At 43.7% G+C, this 23323-nt stretch overlaps 1 protein-coding gene across 1 annotated transcript in view; it reads right to left on the bottom strand.

The window, feature by feature from the left end:
• The window catches only part of axdnd1 (axonemal dynein light chain domain containing 1), a 248778-nt gene that overhangs the window by 207824 nt on the left and 17631 nt on the right, over positions 1-23323 (bottom strand). The window contains exons 4-5 of the mRNA XM_078561454.1: positions 17495-17670; positions 15118-15221 (exon numbers count right to left, since the gene is read on the bottom strand). Coding sequence (XP_078417580.1) covers positions 15118-15221; positions 17495-17670 — 280 coding nt within the window. The remainder of the gene's footprint in view (positions 1-15117; positions 15222-17494; positions 17671-23323) is intronic.

Here is a 23323-nt window from a genome sequence, read left to right as displayed (position 1 = left end):
TCGTGTCTGCGCCAGCCAAAAGAAGAAAAAAGAAACTAGTCGCTCATTTTGATCCCACTTTCCAACACCTGGTCTGTAGCCTTGCAGGTTACAGCACTTCAGGTGCAGATCCAGTTACTTTTTAAATGAGTTGAGCATTTCACCCTCAACCACCAACTCAGGCAGTGAATTCCAGATGCCCTGGGTGAAAAAGTTTTTCCTCATGGCCCCTCTAATCCTTCTACCAATCAACTTAAATCTGTCCCCCCAGTAATGGACCCCTCAGCTAGGGGAAACAAGTCTTTCCTGTCTACCCTATCTAAGCCCCTCATGATTTTGTACACCTCAATTAGGTCACCCCTTAGCCTCCCCTGTTCTAAGGGAAATAGCCCTAGTCTATCCAATCTCCCCTCATAGCTGCAATTTTCAAGCCCTGGAAACATTCTTGCAAATCTCCTCTACACTCTCTCCAGAGCAATTATGTCTTTCCTGTAATGCAGTGACCAGAACTGTACATAAAATTCCAACTATGACCTAACCAGCATTTTATACAATTCCATCATTACATCCTGCTTTTGTATTCAATACCTCGCCCAATAAAGGAAAACATTCCATATGCTTTCCTGACCACCTTGTCCACCTGTCCTGCCATCTTCAAGAACCTGTGGTCATGCATTCCTAGCTCTCTCACTTCCTCAACCCTCTCAAAAACTTACCGTTTATTGAGTATTCCCTTGCTTTGTTTGCCCTCCCCAAATGCATTACCTCACACTTTTCCGGATTGAATTCCATTTGCCACTTCTCCCCCCACTTGACCAAACCATTGATATAATTCTGGAGTCGACAGTTATCCTCTTCACTATCAACTACACAGCCAATTTTTGTGTCATCTGCAAATTTCTCAATCATGCCTCCCACATTTAAGTCTAAATCTATAATATATACAACAAACAGCAAGGGCTCTAACACTGAACCTTGTGGAACGCCGCTGGAAACTGTATTCAATTCGCAAAAACATCCATCGACCATTGCCCTTTAGATACAAACAAAATACTGCAGATGCTGCAAATCTGAAACAAAAACAGAAAATGCTGAACAAAACTCAGCAGGTCTAACAGCATCTGTGGAGAGAAAACAGAGTTAACATTTCGAGTCGGTATGACTTCTTCAGAACTAAAGAGAAGTAAAAATGTGATGAAGTTTATACTCTTTAAAGGGAGTGGAGCAAGTGAAGCTGGATAGGTGGGGACAAAGGAGAGAATGACAAAGATGTCATGAACAAAAGGACAAAGGGGTGTTAATGGTAGTGGTACTGGCTATAGGAGGTGCTGATGGTGGCATTAAGATACGAAAGCAGAATGTGATAATAGCAAGACAAGGTAAGCACTCTGGAAAGAATAAAATGAACAAGTGACAGATGGCCTTAGTGAGGGTGTGGTGGGGGGAGGGTACAGTGGTGGGAAAAAAGATCGAAAATAGGATAAAACAATGAATAAAAATGAAAATAAATAAAAATAAGTGGATAAAAAATAAAAATTAAAAAATAACAATGAATATTGTAAAAAGGGATAAAAAAGGGGATGAGGATGGAGGAGAGAGTTCATGATCTGAAGGTGTTGAACTCAGTGTTAAGTCCAGCAGGCTGTAAAGTGCCTAATCGGAAGATGAGGTGCTGTGCCTCCAGTTTGTGTTGGGCTTCACTGGAACATTGCAGCAGGCCAAGGATGGACACATGGGCATGAGAGCAGGATGGTGTGTTGAAATGGCAAGCAACAGGAAGGTCTGGGTCATGCTTGCGGACATACCAAAGGTGTTCCGCAAAGCGGTCACCCAGTCTGCGTTTGGTCTCTCCAATGTAGAGGGGACCGCATTGGGAGCAGCGAATGCAGTAGGCCAAAATCAAGGAGGTGCAAATGAAGTGCTGCTTCACTTGAAAGGAGTGTTTGGGCCCTTGGATGGTGAGGAGGGAGGAGGTGAAGGTGTAGGTATTGCGCCTTCTGCGATTGCATGGGAAGGTGCTGTGGGAGGGGGATGAGGTGTCAGGGGTGACGGAGGAGTGGACCAGGGTCTCTGGGATGGAGGGAACAGTCCCTATGGAATGCCGACGGGGCGGGGTGAAGGGAAGATGTGTTTGATGGTGGCATTATGCTGGAGTTGGCGGAAATGGCGGAGAATGATCCTTTGAATGCGGAGGCTGGTGGGGTGAAAAGTAAAGACAAGGAGGAACCTATCATGGTTGTGAGAGGGAGAGGAAAGTGAGAGAGCAGAGGCATGGGAGATGGGTCGGAGATGGTTGAGGGCCCTGTCAACCACAGTGAAAGAAGGAAGACATATCAGAAGCACTGTTTGGAAAGAGGCATCATCGGAACAGATGCGTCAGAGGCAAAGGAACTGAGAGAATGGGATGGATTCCCTATTGGAAGCAGGGTGAGAGGAGCTGTAGTCGAGGTAGCTGTGGGAGTCGGTGGGCTTGTAATGAATATTGGTGGACAGTCTATCGCCAGAAATTGAGACAGAGAAGTCAAGGAAGGGAAGGGAAGAGTCGGAGATGGACCATGTGAATGTGATGGAGGGATGGAAATTGGAAGCAAAATTGATCAATTTTTCCAGGTTCAGACAAGAGCATGAAGCGGCACCGAAACAGTCATCGATGTACCAAAATAAAGAGTTGTGGGATGGGGCCTGAGTAAGACTGGAACAAGGAATGTTCCACATGCCCCATAAAGAGACAGGAATAACTGGGGCCCATGCAGGTACCCATAGCTGCAGCTTTTATTTGGAGGAAATGAGACAAGTTTAAGAAGAAATTGTTCAGTGAGAGAACAAGTTGAGCCAGACGGAGGAGAGTAGTGGTGGATGGGGACTGTTCGGGCCTCTGTTCGAGGAAGAAGGGGAGAGCCCTCAGACCATCCTGGTGGGGAATGGAGGTGTAGAGGGATTTGAGGTCCATGGTGAAGAGGAGGCAGTTAGGACCAGGGAACTGGAAATTGTTGATATGACGTAGGGCATCAGAGGAATTGCGATGTAGGCGGGAAGAGACTGGATAAGGGGAGAAAGAACGGAGACAAGATAGGAAGAAATTAGTTCCGTGGGGCAGAAACAGGCTGACACAGCCAGTCTACCAGGATAGTCCTGTTCGTGGATTTTGGGGAGGAAGTAGAAGTGGGCTGTTTGAGGTTGGGAGACTATGAGGTTGGAACCTGTGGAGGGAAGATCTCCAGAGGAGATGTGGTCAATGACAGTCCTGGACACAATGGCTTGATGTTCGATGGTGGGGTCATGGTCCGGGGGAGGTAGGAGGAAGTGTCTGAGAATTGGCGCTCAGCCTCTGCAAGGTATGGATCAGTACACCAGACAACAACAGCACCACCCTTGTCGGCAGGTTTGATAACAAAGTCAGGGTTGGACCTGAGAGAACGGAGTGCAGCAAGTTCAGAAGAAGACGGGTTTGAGTGGGTGAGAGGAGCAGAGAAATTGAGACGGCTGATGACAAGCCGACAGTACTCAATGAAAAGACCACTGCAGGTAAGAGGCCAGAGGGAGGGGTCCAGGTAGAGGGAGAATATTGGAAGCAGATGAAAGGATCCGTTGAACAGGGGGAGGACTCCTGCCCAAAGAGGTGAGCACGGAGACGAAGGCGGTGGAAGAAGAGTTCAGCATCATGCCGAGCCCAGAATCCATGAGGTAAGGGTGTAAGGGTTTGAAACTGAGCCCTTTGCTGAGTACTGAACGTTCAGCATCAGAGAGGGGAACATCAGAGGGTATGGCGAATACACGGCAAAGGCTGGGATTAGAAGATGGGGTGGGGTCAGAGGGACCGGAAGGGGTGGAGAATCCTGGATGGGCATTGGTATCAATGAGTTGTTGGACCATTACCCTTTGTTTCCTGTCACTGAGCCAATTTTGGATCCAACCTGTCACCTTCCCCTATATCCCATGAGATTTCACTTTCCTGACCAGTCTGCCATGTGGGACCGTGCCAAATGCCTTACTGAAATTCATGTAGGCAACATCCACTGCACTACCCTCATCAATCCCCCTTGTTACTTCCTCAAAAAATTCTATTAAGTTAGTAATACACAATCTTCCCCTAACAAAGCCATGCTGCCTATACCTGATCAATCCGTGCCTTTCGAAGTGACAGTTTATCCTGTCTCAGATTGTTTCTAATAATTTGCCCACCACCGAAGTCTGGCCTATCACTTGCATCCTTTTTAAATAACGGTACAAAATTCACAGACCTTCAATCCTCTGGGATCTCACCTGTATCTAGTGAGGATTGGAAAATGATCCTCAGAGCATCCACTATATCCTCCCTGGTTTCCTTTAACAGCCTGGGATACAATCCATCTGGCCTTGGTGATTTACTCACCTTCAAGGATGCCAGTTCCTCCAGTACTTCCTCTCTCACTATTCTCATTGTATCTAATATTTCACGCTCCTCAGAATGTCTGCATCATCCCTCTTCTTAGTGAAAACAGAGACATAGTGCTCATTGAGGACCTGCCCACATCTTCTGCATCAACCCACAAGTTACCATGTACAACTCTGATAGGCCCTACTTTTTCCTTAGTTATTCTCTTGCTCTTAATGTACTGGTAAAAGATCTTTGGGTTTCCCTTGATTTTACCTGCTAATATTTTTTCGTATCCCCTACTTGCTTTCCTAATCTCCATTTTTACTTCACCCCTGTACTTTCTATAGTCCTCTAGGCCTTCAACAGTATTAAGTCTTTTGTGACGGTCACAAGTTTTCTTTTTCTGCTTCTGGTTAACCAGGGGCTCTAGGTTTGGCAGTACCACCCTTTTTTTTTTAAATGGGGACATCTCTACACTGTGCCCGTAGAACCTAGTCTTTGAATGCCTCCCACTGATTTGACACAGTTTTTCCTTCTAATATCTGTGTCCAGTCCACTCTCACCAGCTCACCTCTCAGCTTTGTAAAAATGTCTTCCCCCAATTTAGAACTTTTACTCCTGTTCCATCTTTGCCCTTTTCTAAAATGATGCTAAATCTAACTATATTATGGTCACTATCTCCAAAATGGTTCCCTGCTGCTACTTCATCCACTTGTCCAGCTTAATTTCCTAAGACTAAACCTAGAATTGCACCCCTTCTTATCAGGCTTGTTATGTGCTGGCAAAAAAAGTTCTCTTGAATGCAGTTCAAGAATTTTATGCCCTTTGTGCCCTTCACACTGTTCACATCCCAATTGATATTTGGGTAGTTGAAATCCCCAACAATTACTGCCCTATTGTTATTGCACTCAGAAATCTGTCTATATATTTGCTCTTCTAACTCCCTGCCACTATTTGGGGGTCTATAGTACACTCCTCGCAGTGTGGCTGTCCCCTTTTTTATTTCTGAGCTCAACCCATATGGCCATATAGCCCATATATACAAAAGATGACCAAAAAAATAATGAGGGAGAAAATAAACTTCGAGGGTAAACTAGCAAGTAATATAAAAATGGACAGCAAGAGCTCCTTTAAATGTATAAAAAGGAAGAGAGAGGCCAAAGTGCATATAGGCCCCTTAGAGAATGAGGCTGGGGAAATAATAAAGGGGAACCAGGAAATGGCAGAGGAGTTGATTAAATACTTTGCTTCAGTCTTCATGATAGAAGATACTAATAGCATTCCAAAAATACTAAATAATCAAGGGGCAAAAGTGGGGGGAGGAAATAAATACAATAACTATCACGAGAGAAAAAGTACTAGGGAAGTTAATGGGGCTAAAGGCCGATAAGTCACCTGGACATGATGGGTTGCATCCTAGGATATTAAAGGAAGTGGCTACAGGGATAGTGGATGCACTGGTAGATTCTGGAAAAGTCCCAGAGGATTGGAGAACAGCCAAAGTAACACCCTTATTCAAAAAGGGAGCGAGACAAAAAACAGGTAACTATAGGCCAGTTAGCTTAATATCTGTCGTTGGGAAAATGTTGGAGTCTATTTTAAAGGATGTAATAGCAAAGCATTTAGAAATACATAATCTAGTCAAGCAGAGTCAGCATGGCTTCACGAAGGGGAAATCATACCTAACAAACTTATTTGAATTCTTTGAGAAGGTAACAAGCAGAATAGATAAAGGGGAACCAGTAGATGTAATATATTTAGATTGCCAAAAGGTGTTCGATAAGATACCACACATAAGGCTACTTAATAAGACAAGAGCCCATGGTGTTGGGGGTATTATTTAAGCATGGATAGAGGATTGGCTAACTAATAGAAGACAGAAAGTTGGGATAAGGGGAGCAGTTTCAGGATGGCAACCTGTAACTAGTGAAGTGCCACAGAGATCAGTGCTGGGGCCTCAATTATTTATAATGTATATTAATGACTTAGATGAGGGAAGTGAATGTACTATCGCCAAATTTGCAGATGACACAAAACTAGCAGGAAGGCAAGTGGTGAGGATGACACAAGGAGTCTACAGAGGGATATAGACAGGTTAAGTGAATGGGCAAAAACTTGGCAGATGGAATATAATGTGGGAAAATGTGAGGTTATGCACTTTGGCAGGAAGAATAGAGAAGCTGAATATTATTTAAATGGAGAAAGACTGCAGAAGGCTGCAGCACAGAGGGATTTGGGAGTCCTTGTGCATGAATCCCAAAAAGCTAACATACAAGTTCAGCAGGTAATAGGGGAGGAAAATGGAACATTGGCCTTTATTTCAAAGGGAATGGAGTATAAAGATATGGAAGTCTTTCTAAAACTATACAAAGCACTAGTTAGGCCATACCTAGAATACTGTGAACAATTTTGGTCCCCTGATCTAAGAAAAGATATACTGGCATTGCAGGCAGTCCAGAGAAGGTTCACTAGGTTGATCTTGGGTATGGAAGGATTTTCTTATGGGGAGAGGTTGAGTAGGTTGGGCCTGTACTCATTGGAGTCTAGAAGAATGAGAGGCGACCTTATTGAAACATATAAGATTCTTAGGGAGCTTGACAAGGTAGATGCTGAGAGGTTGTTTCCCCTTGTGGGAGAGTCTAGGACCAGAGGGCATAATCTCAGAGTAGGGGGTTGCCCATTTAAAACAGAGATGAGGAGGAATTTCTTCTCTCAGAGGGTTGAGAGTCTGTGGAATTCTTTACCACAGAGGGATGTAGAGGTTGGGTCGTTAAGTATATTCAAGGCTGAGATAGACAGATTTTTAATCAGTAAGGGAATCAAGGGTTATGGGAAAAAGGCAGGAACTTGAGGATTATCAAGTCAGCCATGATCTCTTTGAATAGCGGAGCAGACTCGATGGACCTACTTCTTCTCCTACATCTTATGGTCTTATGGCCTCATTTGATGCTTCATTTAGTATATCATCCATCCTCACAGCTGTAATTGATTCTCTAACCAAAAGTGCTACAGCCCCACCTTTTTTATCCCCCTTCCTATCCTGCCTGAAAACTCTATATCCAGGGATGTTGAACTGCCATTTTTGCCCCTCCCTAAGCCAAGTTTTCATCACAGCGATGATATCATGCTGCCATGTCTCTATCTGTGCCCTCAACTCAATCGGCTTTATTTACTACGCTCCTTGCATTTACATATATACGTTTTAACACTGCCAAATCCCTGTGCTGTACATTTTTTAACCTGTGCTGCTTGTCTTTCAGAGTCTAATTCTCCATCTCCTTTTCCCTGCTTTGAATCTGCCCTCTTACCCAGCCCCCTGCCAATCTAGTTTATACCCGACCCCCAAACAGCACTAACAAATCTCCCTGCGAGGATATTTGTCCCAGTCCTGTTCTGGTGTAGACCGTCCAGCTTGTACAGGTCGCACCTTCCCCAGAACCTCAGAAACCTGATGCCCTCCCTCCTACACCAGCTTTCCAGTCACATGTTTATTTGCACAATTCTCCAATTTCTATACTCGCTTGCACGTGGGACTGGAGTAATCCTGAGATTACTGCTTTAGGAGGTCTTGCTTTGCTCCCTAAAGTCTGCTTTCAGGACCCCATCCCCTTTCCTACCTAAGTCATTGGTACCAACGTAGACCATGACCTCTGGCTGATCACCTTCCCCCAGAAGAATGTCCTGCAGCCGCTCCGTGACATCCTTGACCCTGGCACCAGGGAGGCAACATACCATACTGGAATCACTTCTACGGCCACAGAAACACCTGTCTGTTCCCCTAACCAACGAATCCCCTATTACTACTGCCCTTCCCCTCTTCTTTCTCCCATCATGTACAGCAGAGCTGCCTGTGGTGCTGCAAACCTGCCTCTGATTGCACTCCTCCGAGGAACCAATGCCCTCACCGGTTTCCCTTATCACCTGCCATAGACCCAGTCTAGCAGCTTTGTCCTTTAAGAATCAGCCAGCTCGGTCTGTAGTGGTGCTACCAAGTCACTCTTGGCGATGGACATTGAAATACCCAACCCAGAGTACATTCTGCTCCCTTGCCACCTTCAGTGCTTCCTCCAAGTGGTGTTCAACATGGAGGAGTACTGATTCATTAGCTGAGGGGGGTGGCGGTGGTGTAACCATAAGAACATAAGAAATAGGAGCAGGAGTAGGCCATTTGGCCCCTCAAGCCTGCCCCGCCATTCAAGAAGATCATGGCTGATCTGCCGCAGGCTTCAACTCCTCTTTCATGCCACAGCCCTCAGCTCACCAATATTTCAAAAATCTATACACATCCTTTTTAAATACCTTCAGTGATCTAGCCTCCACAACTCTCTGGGTAGAGAATTCCAGACATTCACTACCCTCTGAGAGGAGAAATTTCTTTGCATCTCAGTTTTAAATGAGTGTCCCCTTATTCTGTAATTATGTCCCCTAGTTCGAGATTCCCCCATTAGTGGAAACATCTTCTCAACATCTACCCTGTCATGCCTCCTCAGAATTTTGTATGTTTCAATAAGATCACCCCTCATTCTTCTAAACTCTAATGAATAAAGGCCTAACCTGTTTAGCCATTCTTGATAAGTCAACCCCTTCATCCCAGGAATCAGCCTAGTAAATCTCTTTTCAACTGTCTCCAATGCCAGTATATCCTTCCTTAAATACAGGAAGCAAAACTATACACAGCACTCCAGGTGCGGCCTCACCAACAATCTGCTGTAACAAAGCTTCCCTATTTTAATGCTCCAACGCCCTAGCAGTACAAGCCAAAATTCGATTTGCCTTATTATTAGTTGCTGCACCTGCATGCTAACCTTTTGTGTTTCATGCACAAGAACACCCAGGTCCCTCTGTGCGGCACTTTTTTGGAGTCTGTCTCCATTTCAATAATAGTCTGCCTTTTGATTCTTCCTACCAAAGTGCATGACCTCACACTTTCCTACATTAAACTCTATCTGCCAGGTTTTTGCCCACTCACTCAACCTGTCTACATCCCCTTGCAGATTCCTTATATCCTCATCACAACATGCCCTCCCACTTATTTTTGTATCGTCAGCAAATGGTGGAATTTGAATTCAATAAAAGTCTGGAATTAAAAGTTTAATGCTGTCCTTACCTGGTCTGGCCTACATGTGACTCCAGACCTGCAATAATGTGGTTGACTCTTAACTGCCGTCTGAACAAGGGCGATTAGGGTTGGGTAATAAATGCTGGCCTAGCCAGCGATGCCCACATACCATGAATGAATAATAAAAAAAAATTCATTCTGGTTCTAATTTCTGCTGCACTCTTCTGCTTTTATTTTCTGCCCCTTCCTGTCACACATGATTATCGTTCGTCTCTTCACTGCCTTGCACCTCTGCTCTTTCGTCTATTTTTGATTTTCTAAAACTTCCCTTCAATTGAACCCCTCCCCCCCACTAATTAGTTTAAAGCCCTATCTACAACCCTAGTTATACGATTCGCCAGGACACTGGTCCCAGCATGGCTCAGCAGGAGGTTTCCTTGCCCACATTTGTCCTTATGCCATGAGACTTCATGGGGTCTGGAGTCGATATTGAGGACTTCCAGGGAAACTCCTTACTGACAGTATACCACTGCCATCACCTCTGCTCAGCCATTTCAAAGGCCATTTAAGAGTCAACCATATTGTTCTAGGTCTGGAGTCGCATGTAGACCAGGTACAGGCAGCAGATTTCCTTCCCTAAAGGACAATAGTGAACCGGATGGGTTTTTACAACAATTGACAATGGTCAAGATCAGGCTTTTAATTTCAGATTTTTATTGAATTTAAATTCCACCATCCACCATGGTGGGATTCGAACCTAGGTCCCCAGAGCATTACCCTAGGTCTCTGGGTTACTAGTCCTGTGACAACACCACTCCACTACCACCTCCCCCAATGATGGAAGGAGTTATCGACAGTTCTTTCAAACAGCACTTATTCACCATTCACACAACTGCCCATCAATGCTCAATCTGGATTACACCAGGACCACTCAGGTCAACACCTCATCACAGTCTTAGTCTAAAGATGGACACAAAAGCTGAGTTCCAGGGAGTGCAATGTGAGTGCCTGCCCTTGACATCAAGACAGCACTCAGCTTTGTGTGGCACCAAGAAGACCTTGTAAAACTGAAGTCAATGGGAATCAGATGGAAAAATCTCCATTGCCTGGTATCATATCTGACATAAAGATGGCTAGGGTTGTTGAAGGCCAATTATCACATCCCAGGATATTGCTCCAGAAGTGCTTTAGCGTAGCTCCTAGGCCCAACTATTTTCAACTGCTTCGTCAATGACCGCCCTTGTATTATAAGGTCAGAAACGGGACTATTTGGTGAATGCTGCATAGTATTTGAATCCATTTGAATGGCATGCTTCTCCTGAGGTTTTTTCCCCTGCTGGGATATGCCAATCGCCAACACCATCTATAGACAGAAAGCAAAGTACAAAAACCATTTGAATGCACCCTAGATCTAAACACTGACATTAGATTGACTTACCATCACCCAACAGAGCAACAAAAAATACTCTATGATCGCCATGGTTATGAGAGGAGAGGAGTGCTCTGCAGACCACAGAATGCTACACTCCAAGATGAAATTTACTATCTCACCAAAAAGGAGACCAACAAGCACTAGACGCCCCCCGCCTCAAGAAAGCTAAATGTGCAGAAACTGGCATCCACAGAATGCTGCGAGCAATTCAGACTTGAGGAAAGCTATTCTCCAAAGAAAACCCAAGTGATGATGGTGAAGTGGCATGGTCAACCATCAAATCAACAGTCCTGAAAGCTGCCAATGATGCCCTGGGAATGCAGAAAAGAAACCACTCAGATTAGTTCAATGAACAAACAAACTGCTACAGTAACAAAGATGCAGCGTGTGTAATATTGCTGGGGAACAAAGATACATCCACTGCTAAGGGATAATTCCAGGACAGCAAAAGGAGCCTGCAACAGAAGTTACATAGGATGCAAGAGGCATGGGAGGTCAAACAAACCAGAGAGCTTTAAGGCTACGCTGATCAGCATGATATGGGGAACATCGATAAAGTCCTTAAGACTGTGTATGGTCCTCCCTCGTGCAGCTACTCATCTGTTCTCAGCGCTAATGGGGAATCTCTCCTGACAGACAGGACAATTATCAAAGAGTGCTGGGCTGTGCACTTTTGAAGGCATGCTTAACTGCCCATCCACCGTAAATGGGACAGCTATAGGTAAGCTTCCAAACTGGCCCAAATGTAAAAATCTGGACAAGAAACCCTCTGTTATGGAGGTTGACAAAGCCACCGTACCTCACCCTCAAGGAAAACTACAGGCTCAAATGGGATCCCAGGAGAAATTCACAAATCTGGGGGACTCTAGTTAGCCAACAAACTCCACAACTATATCACAAATTGTGGGATCACAAATTAATCCTCAGGAGTTCAAGGGTGCCATGACTGTTCACTTATACAAAGGAAAAAGGACAAAAATCTGTGTGTGGCAACCACAGAGGAATCCCGCTGCTTGTAATATCTGGTAAGATTCTAGCAGAAGTTCTATTCAATAGAATGGCAAGCCACATAGCAGAACGCGTACTGCCAGAAAGTCAAAGTGGGTCCAGGAAAGGCAGAGGCACTTGCAACTTGATCTTCATTCTTCAGCAAATATAAATAGAGAGGCCTTGTGGAAAGTCTTACTTGGATGTCCTAATAGACCTGTAAATCTGATACAGCAGTTACACGATGGAATGATGGCCAAAGTCGCAGACAGTGCCATATACACTGACCCCTTTGGCAAAACAAATGGTATGAAGCAAGGGTGTGTCATGGCCCCTGTGCTCTTCGGTATATTCTTTACTGGCATGCTTTCTGGGACATTTGATGGAAATGTTGATGGGATATACATCCAATTCAGGAAAGGTGGTAATTTCTTCAACCTCCAATGATTGAAATCCTCAACCAAGGTATCAGAGATAATGATATGGGAATTGCTGTTTGCCAATGACTGTGCCCTCATGTCACACTGTGAGCATGGCCTTCAAAGGATCATGGACGGTTTTTCAAAAGTGGCTGATGACTATGAGCTAACCATCAGCTTAAGAAAGACAGAGGTACTCCACCAACCACCACCAAATTCTGACTATACACCCACCTACTATAATTATGAATGATGTAACCCTGAAGGCTGTAGAAGCACAATCCCCAGAAATCTGAAGCAAAAACAAAACATGCTGGAAAAACTCAGCAGGTCTGACAGTATCTGTGGAGAGAAAGACAGAAGAAGCTTTGAAGAAGAGTCATATGGACTCAAAACGTTAACTGTCTTTCTCTCCACAGATGCTGTCAGACCTGCTTAGTTTTTCCAGCATTTTTTGTTTTTATTACAACAAAACTTGCTGTGTACAAAGCTCTGGTAATATCTTCGCTCCTTAGATGCCTGTGAGACATACTCCAGCCATATTAAGCAATTGAACAGGTACCACGTGAGCTGCATTCAGAACATCATGGGCATCAAATGGGAAGGTAAAGTGCCCAACAATGACATACGTCTGAGAGCAGAATTGTCTGGAATTTAAGCAATCATCATCAGAGCCCAGTTCAGATGAAGTGAATATGTAGTGCTTATGACTGACGTTAAAATCCTTAAGGCGGTCATGTAGTCACAACTTGGACACTGCCCGTGAGGTAGGCTAACATTAAGATTCAAGTACTCCTTGAAGGCAAACCTCAGGAAATGTGGCAATAGTACTGTGCTCTAGAACTTGCTGCACCCCTAGCCAAGCTGTTCAAGTGCAATTACAACACTGGAATCTACCTGGCAATATGGAAAATTGCTCTGGTATATCCTGCCTCAAAACGCAGGACAAACCCAACTCGACCAATTACCGTTCCATCAGCCTACACTCGATCATCACCAAAATGACAGTGCTATCAAGTGGCACTTACTCAGCAATAACCTGCTCATTGATGCACAGTTTGGGTTCGTCAGGGCCTGACTTCATTACAGCCTTGGTCCAAACATGGACAAAAGAGATGAACTCAAGAAGTGAGGTGAGAGTGACTGCCCTTGATATCAAGGCAGCATTTGACCAAGTGTGGTATCATGGAGCCCTAGCAAATTGTTGGAGGTCAATCATCTCAGTCCCAGGACATTGCTGCAGGAGCTCCTCAGAGTAGTGTCCTAGGCCCAACCATCTTCAGCTGCTTATCAATGACCTTCCCTCCATCATAAGGTCAAAGTGGAGATCCTTGCTGATGATTGCACAATGTTCAGCACATTTGCAACTCCTCAGATATGAAACAGACTGTTCACATGCAGTAACACCTGGAGAACATTCAGGCTTGGGCTGATAAGTGGAAAGTTACATTCATGACATACAAGTGCTAGGCAATGACAAATTCCAACAAGAGAGAATCTAAACATCTTCCCTTGACATTCAATGACATTACCAACGCTGAACATCCCCACCCCCACCCCCCCCCAACCATCAACATCCTGGGAGTTACCATTGACCAAAAACTGAATTGGACCAGCAATATAAATACTGTGGCTACAAGAGCAGATCAGAGGCTGAGAACTCTGCTGCAAGTAATTCATTTCCTGACTTCCAAAGCTTGTCCATCATCTACAAGACACAAGTCATGAGTGTGATGGAATATGCTCCAATTGATTGAATGAGTGCAGCTCCAAGAACTCTCAAGAAACTTGACATCATCCAGGACCAGGGAACCCACTTTATTGGCACCCCATCCACCAGTTTAAATAGTCACTCCCTCCACCGCCTGACGCACAATGGTAGCAGTGTGTTACCATCTACAAAACGCACAGCAGCAACTCACCAAGGCTCCTTCCATAGCACCTTCCGAACCCACGACCTCTACCATCTGGGAGGGCAAGGGCAGCAGATGCATGGGAACACCACAACCTGGAAGTTCCCCTCCATCCTGACATAGAAATATATCACTGTTCCCTCACTGTCGCTGGGTCAAAATCCTGGAACTCCCTTTCTAACAGCACTGTGGGTTTACCTACACCACTTGGACTGCAATTCACCACCACCTTAAGGGCAATTAGGATTGGGCACTAAATGCTGGTTCAACCAGTGACATCCACATCCTGTGAAAGAATACACTAAAACAATTCCACCACAGACTGGGAGAAAATGCACAAGAAAGAACGATCTTGGGAGCAATTTCAAGCAGTGGTGTTGGTTCCTTCAAACAGCAAGAATATGGGCTGCTAAGGACAAATGGCAAGATAGAAAGACCAGGCAGTCCCAACAATATCAGACAATTCATCCTTGCCTACACTGTGGAAAGCCATGCAGGTCTGCAATCACACTTCAGATCCAAGTTAAAACACACAACAGATGACTCTACATGGGCTGCTAAGGACAAATGGCAAGATAGAAAGACCAGGCAGTCCCAACAATATCAGACAATTCATCCTTGCCTACACTGTGGAAAGCCATGCAGGTCTGCAATCACACTTCAGATCCAAGTTAAAACACACAACAGGTGACTCTACATTTCGACCACCTTCGATAACATAAAGGGAAACTGAACACGACGACATGATGGGCAACATCCTGGACATTTTGTTTACATGTACTGAATGAAGTATCCATTCTATCTTTTCTCACAGTATCATTCTCAGCTATTGTGCTTCTAATGCTCACAATTTAATGAGTAAACAAAATCGATTTCACTCTAAGTCCATGAGGAAGTACGCTGGGCTTTGCCGCTATAGTGCAACATATTCTACATAAACCTCGCCACCTCAAGTGGTTCTAAAAACCTACCTTCCAGCTCGGGCCACTGAGACAGGCTGATCTATCAAATACTTGAATTTTGTTCTCCGAGTCGGGTGATGCCATACACGATCAGTTGGTCGGGTGTGATGTAACTGAGGAGACAGAGAATATGAAGTATTTGGGTATAGGGCATGGCATTGTTTAACTGAAATAAAGGAATGTGTCAGAATAAAATCCCAACATGCATTTTGCATATTTAAATTAAATAACTTTCACGTATAGGGTATTTAGAAAGAGTAATTGTTCTACTTTCATATTTCATTTAATAAGCTTTGCCTTTCTACTTGACAAGTCTGGTTTTATAATAAACTAATAACTAAAAAAAAAGAAATCTGTGCACGATGGAAAATGAATTGCTATAAGTGCACTATTATTGCCCCTTCAATTGAGGCCACATCATGATGGTGTTTTAATAAACTGACTGTAGAAAAAAATCTTTACTAATCTGCAACTTCCAGCACTCTGTAGCTTCATGGAAACCAGGAAAATCAAGAGAATTGTTACAGTGGTTATCCGAAGAAACGTCATAGACAGAATTTAATGCCACCACCCCCTACATCCCAGCGCTTGGAGGCAAGGGGGCCATGTGACCAAGCAGTAAGTTGCAGGGTGGAGACACCCCCACTTTTCCATGAACAGAGGGAACTGGAGTGAGACCCCACCCCACTCTGTCCTTCAAATCGATCTCCCTCCTCGCTGCACTCGCCAGGACCTTCCTATCTGGCCCAGCAAACCCACCGTACTCACCTGTTTCCTGCGCTCCATTACTGATGCCCGGTCTAGGCTACAGTACTAGTCAACACTTTCGGGAAGCCTGGCCGGCAGCTGGTGCCTGATCAGGACTTAATCCCATCGGGCTTCTCGAAATTGGCAGTGGTGGGGTTGCCAGCAATTTTGCAGCTGCAACTATTAAATTCTGCTCCATATTTCTATACCCAGCCTTGAGTCACAATAAAGATGGTGGTCTGACTAGTATACTAAGCACCACATGGTTGGTTTTTAAAGGGATGTTGTCTTCATCAAAAATTATTTTGGAAATCCATTTGTTGCCATTATTTGAAAAAAGCAATTAAGAGAGTGATATATTTCCTCCGAAAAGCTGTTGAAGCTAGGTCAATCGAAAAGTTACAAAACGGAAGTTGATAGATTTTTGTTAGACAAAGGTATTAAAAGTTACAGAACTGGAATCACCCCAACTTAATGACTGGAACGTTTCGCCATATACTCCTCACAGACAAGCCAATAAACTGATTTGTATATCTTTGTTTTATTTTTATTTTTGGACTCAATTTCTCATTTCTAATCTGTGTGTATGTGTGTTGCACTTTTATTAGATTTCCTCATGTTTAGTAACTAATAAACTCGCTCTTTCTTTGACTCCAGACAGACTGGTTAAATTGGCTCCTTTTAAAACATAAATACATTTGGAATGGGAAAAGGTATCCATGAGGGAAGGGATCCTTTTTAAATTAACTTTGTAGCGACCAACCGAGGGGGTTGAATAAAGAAAGGGAGTTCATGGAGTTAAGATATAGATGATCTAATTGAATGATAGGACAGTGCTGGCTCCAGCCTAACACCTTGATTAGCTCAAGAAAACTGAAGAAAACAGAAGGAACTGCCACTTCCAACCATCACCAAGGAGGAGACAAAGAGCTTCCTGATATTTCAGCCAACTCGAGAAGGCAAAGAACAAGAGAGAAGACGACTGCTGTTAGATAACAGAAAAAGACTGTTAATTCCAGCCATGGAGATCAGCTTCATCCATCCGTTTGTCTGATCCAGGACCAGTAAACAGCTCTGAGGAGACTGCCACCATCAGCCATGGGGATCAGCAACCCGTGCTTGCCCTTTTGTCCAATCCGGGAGCAGTAAACCATTCTCACCTGCTTTAGATAGCACATCTTCTTTGCCTATTTATTAATAATCTATCTCAAAATCACTTATGAATCTTCGACGGCCTATTTTGGGTAATCTGAACCTTAAAATCTTTTACAGAAAGGGAGAGAGAGAGAGAAACGGTGGGAGGGAGGAAGACTTGCATTTTTGTAGTGCTTTTCATGAAGCACGAATGGGCTTCACGTCTCAAAGTACTTCACAGCCAATTAAGTGCAGTCATTACTGCGATGTAGGAAGGACCTAAATAAATGCAAGTCTTTATTTTACACTAAATTAGGGACTGTTTTCCTTATGACCTAGATGGAGGTTGCCCAAACTCATTTCAAAAATCATTTGAATATTAAGAACATAGGAGCAAGAGCGGGCCATATGGACCCTTGAGCCCATTCCATCATTCAATTAAATTGTGGTTGATGAATATCCCAAATCTATATACTCGCCTTGATTCCATAACCCTTGTCCTTACCTTAAAATCTTTTCGAGTTTTATTTTTCACCAGTGGTCCAAGGGGTTCATCACGACAGCATGAATTTGTCATAGTTGTCAAAGCCAGCAGGATTTCTTCTGGGATGAAGTCATTCTGGAGACTTGATGGTGGATGTTGATCAATGGCTTGTGGCTTATCCTTAAGTTTGGGTAATTCTGCAAAGACAGAGGTAGAAGAAAATAAAATTAAACTATACACAGTTTCAGTTAGCAAATCAACCAGAAATTAAATATAAAAATGTAATGGGTGAGTAGACTTCACTGTTGAGGGTGACCTTGTGATTCTCAAACAACAAAGTTGGTGCTTAAAGAGAAAGATCCTTATTCATCTCTCAGAGCCATGAAACCCAACAAATATACATTCACAACATTATCACTTTTTTTTTTAAATTGACTTTTCTGCTGAACAAAGAAAAGATGGCTGCAACAAGTCACCTGACCACAGAGTTGACATTTGTCTGTGAGCCATCCCCAGGAATTTCAAGAACAAAATAATTCTTTTCGCAGCTTCTGGAATTTCACATTTCATTGTGATCAATGAAATCAGAGGAAGTGCAGATGAACTGGCTCCCCCATCCTGAACTATCACAAAAGAGGGAGACCAAATCTCATTATACTGGAAGAGATGTTATTAACCATCTCATCTCTCTCCACAGGAGAAACAGTGGAATTCTGGCCAGAAGCAGAGAAACTGTTGTTAAGAAATTGTTAAGCTGCAATTAACTAATACTAGGCCATCTCACATGAACCAAATGTCATTACCACGGATCCTATCCCTGAATTACTCATGGACATATTGAACTTTTAGTTAAGACATTTTTTTTTTTAAAAAGGACAAAGAAGCAAAAGCTGGCTGAGACTGTAAGGTTGCCACTTGCTGGAAAATTCCTACGTGGATTACTTGACCAACTAGTTCAGAGAGAACGGAATGTCGCACCTAAAAGGTGTGACACAGCCTACTTCAGGCAGAGGCATTTCAAAGGAAAAGATACAGTGCAAACTGAACAGTAATCTCCTGCGGTTGCAGTGACAATGGAAAATGATTACCATCTCAGCCGAAACAACCTCCTGTTGAGTTATATCCCAGACTGTAAACATGAGCTGAGTTGGAAAGAAAACAGATCTGGGTAAAGAATAGGTTTGTTTTTCCCTTCCAGGAATACAGAAGGGAAGGGGTTTAAAAAAAGCTAACTGCAACCTTAGTTCTGTGTGCTAGTCTGGTGTTCGATTCTGGCGTGTGTGTGCTGTGAAGGTCACAGCTGAAGAACACCAACTGGGCAGGCTGTGCTTGCAGGTAAAAAAGCTCTTTCTCTCTGATTGCTTGAAGCAAGTCACAAGTCAAAAAAGCCGCAGTCGAAAAGGAAACAGGACAACCCCTTTCAGCTAATCTGCAGAACCAAGAATCTCTAACCCTGCTCAACTGCCAAAGTCAGCTCTACCGGAATCGCTCCAACTTAATAGCTGCAACGTTTCACCATGTACTCCTCACGTACAAGCCACAAAACTAATTTGTATATCTTTGTTTTACTTTTATTTCTGGACTGAATTTCTCATTTCTAATCTGTGTACATGTGTTACATTTTTATTCATTTTCCTCATGTTTAGTAACTAATAAACTCGCTCTTTGACTCCAGACAGCCTGGTTAAATTGGCTCCTTTTAAAACAAATACATTTGGAATGGGAAAAGGTATCCATGAGGGAAGGGATCCTTTTCAAATTAATTTTGTGACCAACCGAGGGGGTTGATTAAAGAAAGGGAGCCAGTTCATCCCTCCTCATCCGGGATCATAACAAATTGGGGAAACCTCGCTCGCGGACCGGTCATAACACAAGCAGCTGGCCTTTTGGACAGTTTTAACATTACATCTTTGGGCCAGCCTGCTGTTTCAACAGTGAGCCACCAGGAAGCAGGCTCTTCCTGGCAGAACAACAGGCTGCCCAGCAAGCCTGGCTCTGCTAGAAGATTTTGTGCCATCGCCTACAGAACCAACTCAATCTCTGCATTCCTACATTCACCTCGTGATATCAGCACCAACTGAAAATCAAATCCTACAATTCCAGACTTCCGCCAACTGAACTCGAATGCCTACGTGAAAGAATTCCTCATTGGACTCTGACCTTGGACTTTGGAACTCATATGAACTAATATTAATTTTCTGTTGTCCTTGCACTGTAAAATTCCTTTTCTCTATCGCCCCCACCCTCCGTGTGTGTATGGAGTGGGATGTGGCAAACACTCCTTTTTTAGGTTTTGAATCCTAACCGAGTTTACTGTGGATTATTAGCAAAAATTGGGTCACAAAAACCGAGGGATTGGGAACACATGCCATCATCTATTCTTTTAAAAACTATTTCAAAACACCTGCTTATATACAGGTGTTAAGAGGATATCTGTGCAGTTTGACTGTTTCTCTCATGTGTCAGTTCCCAGACTGCCCTAGGCCAGCACCATAAAACATAGCAATGTGATAGGACTGAGAAGCACAATGCTGCCACCCATGAAGGTGACACTACTGTCTTTGAAATGAGCATTAGGAACTATATAACAGTTGCAATATGGTGCAAATAACTAACTACCAGAGAGAAACACTGTCATCTTTTCAGACAATGAGCACTTGCTGACTATTCAGACCTTCTTTAGCCATTGGTGAGAGCACACTTGCCAGAAAACAAAATTGTCAACCATGCTTTCAAATGACTGTTCAAGCACATTTGTTGCTCCATTGCTGCATAACCTATTCACAACAGAAAGAGATGCATTCCAATACACAAGGAAATTTAGGTTGGTGACAGTTTACTTTTATTCCTAAGTAGCATGCTAACTATCCATAATAACCTTACAAATAGCATCACCCATATATAATCCCTTTAATATGTTAAAGTCAAAACCAATAAACACATCTGAGTAGATGTTAAAATGGAGATGCCCTTGTGATTTTTTTTATTCATTAATAGGATGTGGGCATCGCTGGCGAGGCCATCCCTAATTGCCCTTGAGAAGGTGGTGGCAAGTTACCTTCTTCACCACTGTGATCCGTGTGATGTACGTACACCCACGGCGCTATTAGGGAAGGAGTTCCAGGATTTTGATCCAGCGACAGTGAAGGAAGGCGATATATTTCCAAGTCAGGATGGTGAGTGGCTTGGAGGAGAACTTCCCATGGTGTTCCCATGTATCTGCTGCCTTTGTCCTTCTAGATGGTAGCAGTTGTGGGCTTGGATGGTGCTCTCAAAGGAGGCTTGGTGAGTTCTTGCAGTGCATCTCGTAGATGGTATACACTGCTGCCACTGTGTATCGGTGGTGGAGGGAGTGAATGTTTGTGGATGGGGTGCCAATCAAGCGGGCTGCTTTGCCCTTGATGGTATCAAGTTTCTTGAATGTTGTTGGCGCTGCACTCATCCAGGCAAGTGGAGAATATCACACTCCTGACTTGTGCCTTTAGATGGTGGACAGGCTTTGGGGAGTCAGGGGTGAGTTACTCACCACAGGTTTCCTAGTCTCTGACCTGGTCTTGTAGCCACAGTATTTATATGGTTAGTCCAGTTCAGTTTCAGGTCAATGGTAACCCCCAGGATGTTGATAGTGGGGCAATGCCATTGAATGGCAAGGAGCAATGCTTAGATTCTCTCTTGTTGGAGATGATCATTGCCTGGCATTTGTGTAGTGCAAATGTTACTTGCCACTTGTCAGCCAAGCCTGGATATTGTCCAGGTCTTGCTACATTTGGACATGGACTGCTTCAGTATCTGAGGAATCGCAAGTGTACAATCAGCGATCATCCCCGCTTCTGACCTTATGATGGAAGGAAGGTCATTGATGAAACAGCTGAAGGTGGTTGGGCCTGAGGAACTTCTGCAGAGATGTCCTGGAATGGAGATGATCGACCTCCAACAACCACAACCATCTTCCTTATATGACTCTATGACATCTAGTGTTAATTCAACTCTAACATACATTGGACTCAGTAAATTGCAGTGGATTACTAAATTGATCATCTGCAATTCTGAGTTAAACTGAGTCTATACTGTCCAAATTTTCTCTTGTTGCAATACAGATCCAGGGGTATCAAAAACGTGCATGCACCTCACCCAAAAAGCCATTCTTCATGCACAAGATGAGATAATAAGTATTAGAAAGCAATTAAACGTTGGAAGAGATCGCAGCAAAAGCTGGGCCTGTCCTCCAGCAACACCGCTATGGTAGCCTAGTGGTTAGTGGACTAGTAAACCAGAGGCCTGGACAATGATTTGGAATCATGAGTTCAAATTCCACCATATCAGCTGGGAAATCTGAATTCAGTTAATTAAATTAATTGGGAATAAAAATCTGGTATTAGTAATGGCGACCATAGAACTACCAGATTGTTATGAACTATTTGATTCATTATTGCTCTTTCGGGAAGGAAATCGGCCATCCTTACCCAGTCTTAGCTATATGTGACTCAAGACCCACAGTGATGTTGATGGCTCTTTACTGCCCTCTGAAATTGCCCAGCAAACTACTTAATTATCTTAAAACTGCTACAAAAAGCTACAGTACAAATAAATCCAGCTACATCACATGGCACCAATCTAGAAACCAGATTTAAAAGGTGACAAAGGTACACCCTATAAAGTCCTCTTCACTAACATCTGTGGATAATGCCAAAATTGAGAACAGTCCAAAAGATTGGTCAAGCAACAGTCTGACATAGTCATACCTATCAGCCAACATCCCAGACACCTTCTTCGCCATCCTTGGTGAAACAGAGTTCAGGCAGGGTAGACCCATCAGAAGTGGTCGCACAAGTGGCATACAGTCAAGAGGAAGTAGCCCTGGGAGTCCTCAACATTGACATCAAACTGCATTAAGTCTCATGGCATCAGATCAAACATGAGCAAGGAAACCTCATTTTATTTACCACCTACTGCCCTTCCTCAAATGAAGAATCAGTATTGCTCCATGTTGAAGAGCATTTGGAAGATGAACTGATGGTAGCAAAGGCACAGAATGTAGTCTGGGAGACTACACTATCCATCACCAAGAGGGTCTTGATAGTACCACTACTGATCAAGTCTTGCAGGACATATCTGCCAGATTGTGCCTGTGGTAGATGGTGAGAGACCCAGCATGATGGAAAAAAACAACTTAATCTTGTTTTCACTGATCCACCTGTCATCTGCTCATGACAATATCGGTAGGAACAATACCACCGCATGTTTCTCATGGAGACTAAGTCCTGTCCTCATACTGAGGACAACCACCATCATGCGGTGTGGCACTACCACCATGTTAAGTGGGATAGATTCAGAACAGGTCTTGCAGCTCAAAACTGGACATTCATGAGGCACTGCAGGCAATCAGCAGCAGCAGACTTGGATTCCACAACAACCTGTAACATCATAGCCCAGCATATCCCTCACTCTAACATTACCATCAAGCTAGGGACCAATGCTGGTTCAATGACGAGTGTAGAAGAGGTAGCCCGGAGCAGCACCAGGTGCACCCAAAAATGGGGTGAGCAAAGCTGCATCACTACACAATTATGTATTAAACAGCATTAGCAGCATGCAATGGATAGAGCTAAGTAATTTCATAATCAATGGACTAGACCAAAGCTTTGCAGTCTTGCCACATCCAGTCATGAATGGGAGGGAGATGATTAAACAACTAATAAAAGGAAGTGGCTTCAAGAACATCCTCATCATTAATGATGATGGAAGCGCAAATGCATGTGCAAGAAACAAGGCTGAAGTATTTGCAACCATTTTCAGCCAAAAATGCCAAGTGGATAATCCATCTTGGCCTCATCTTGAGGTCCCTACCAT

Source organism: Cetorhinus maximus, chromosome 17 (genome assembly GCF_964194155.1).
Source record: "Cetorhinus maximus chromosome 17, sCetMax3.hap1.1, whole genome shotgun sequence".
Lineage (NCBI taxonomy): Eukaryota > Metazoa > Chordata > Chondrichthyes > Lamniformes > Cetorhinidae > Cetorhinus > Cetorhinus maximus.
Note: the sequence above shows the minus strand (reverse complement) of the source record. Positions and strands in the feature narration are given on the sequence as shown.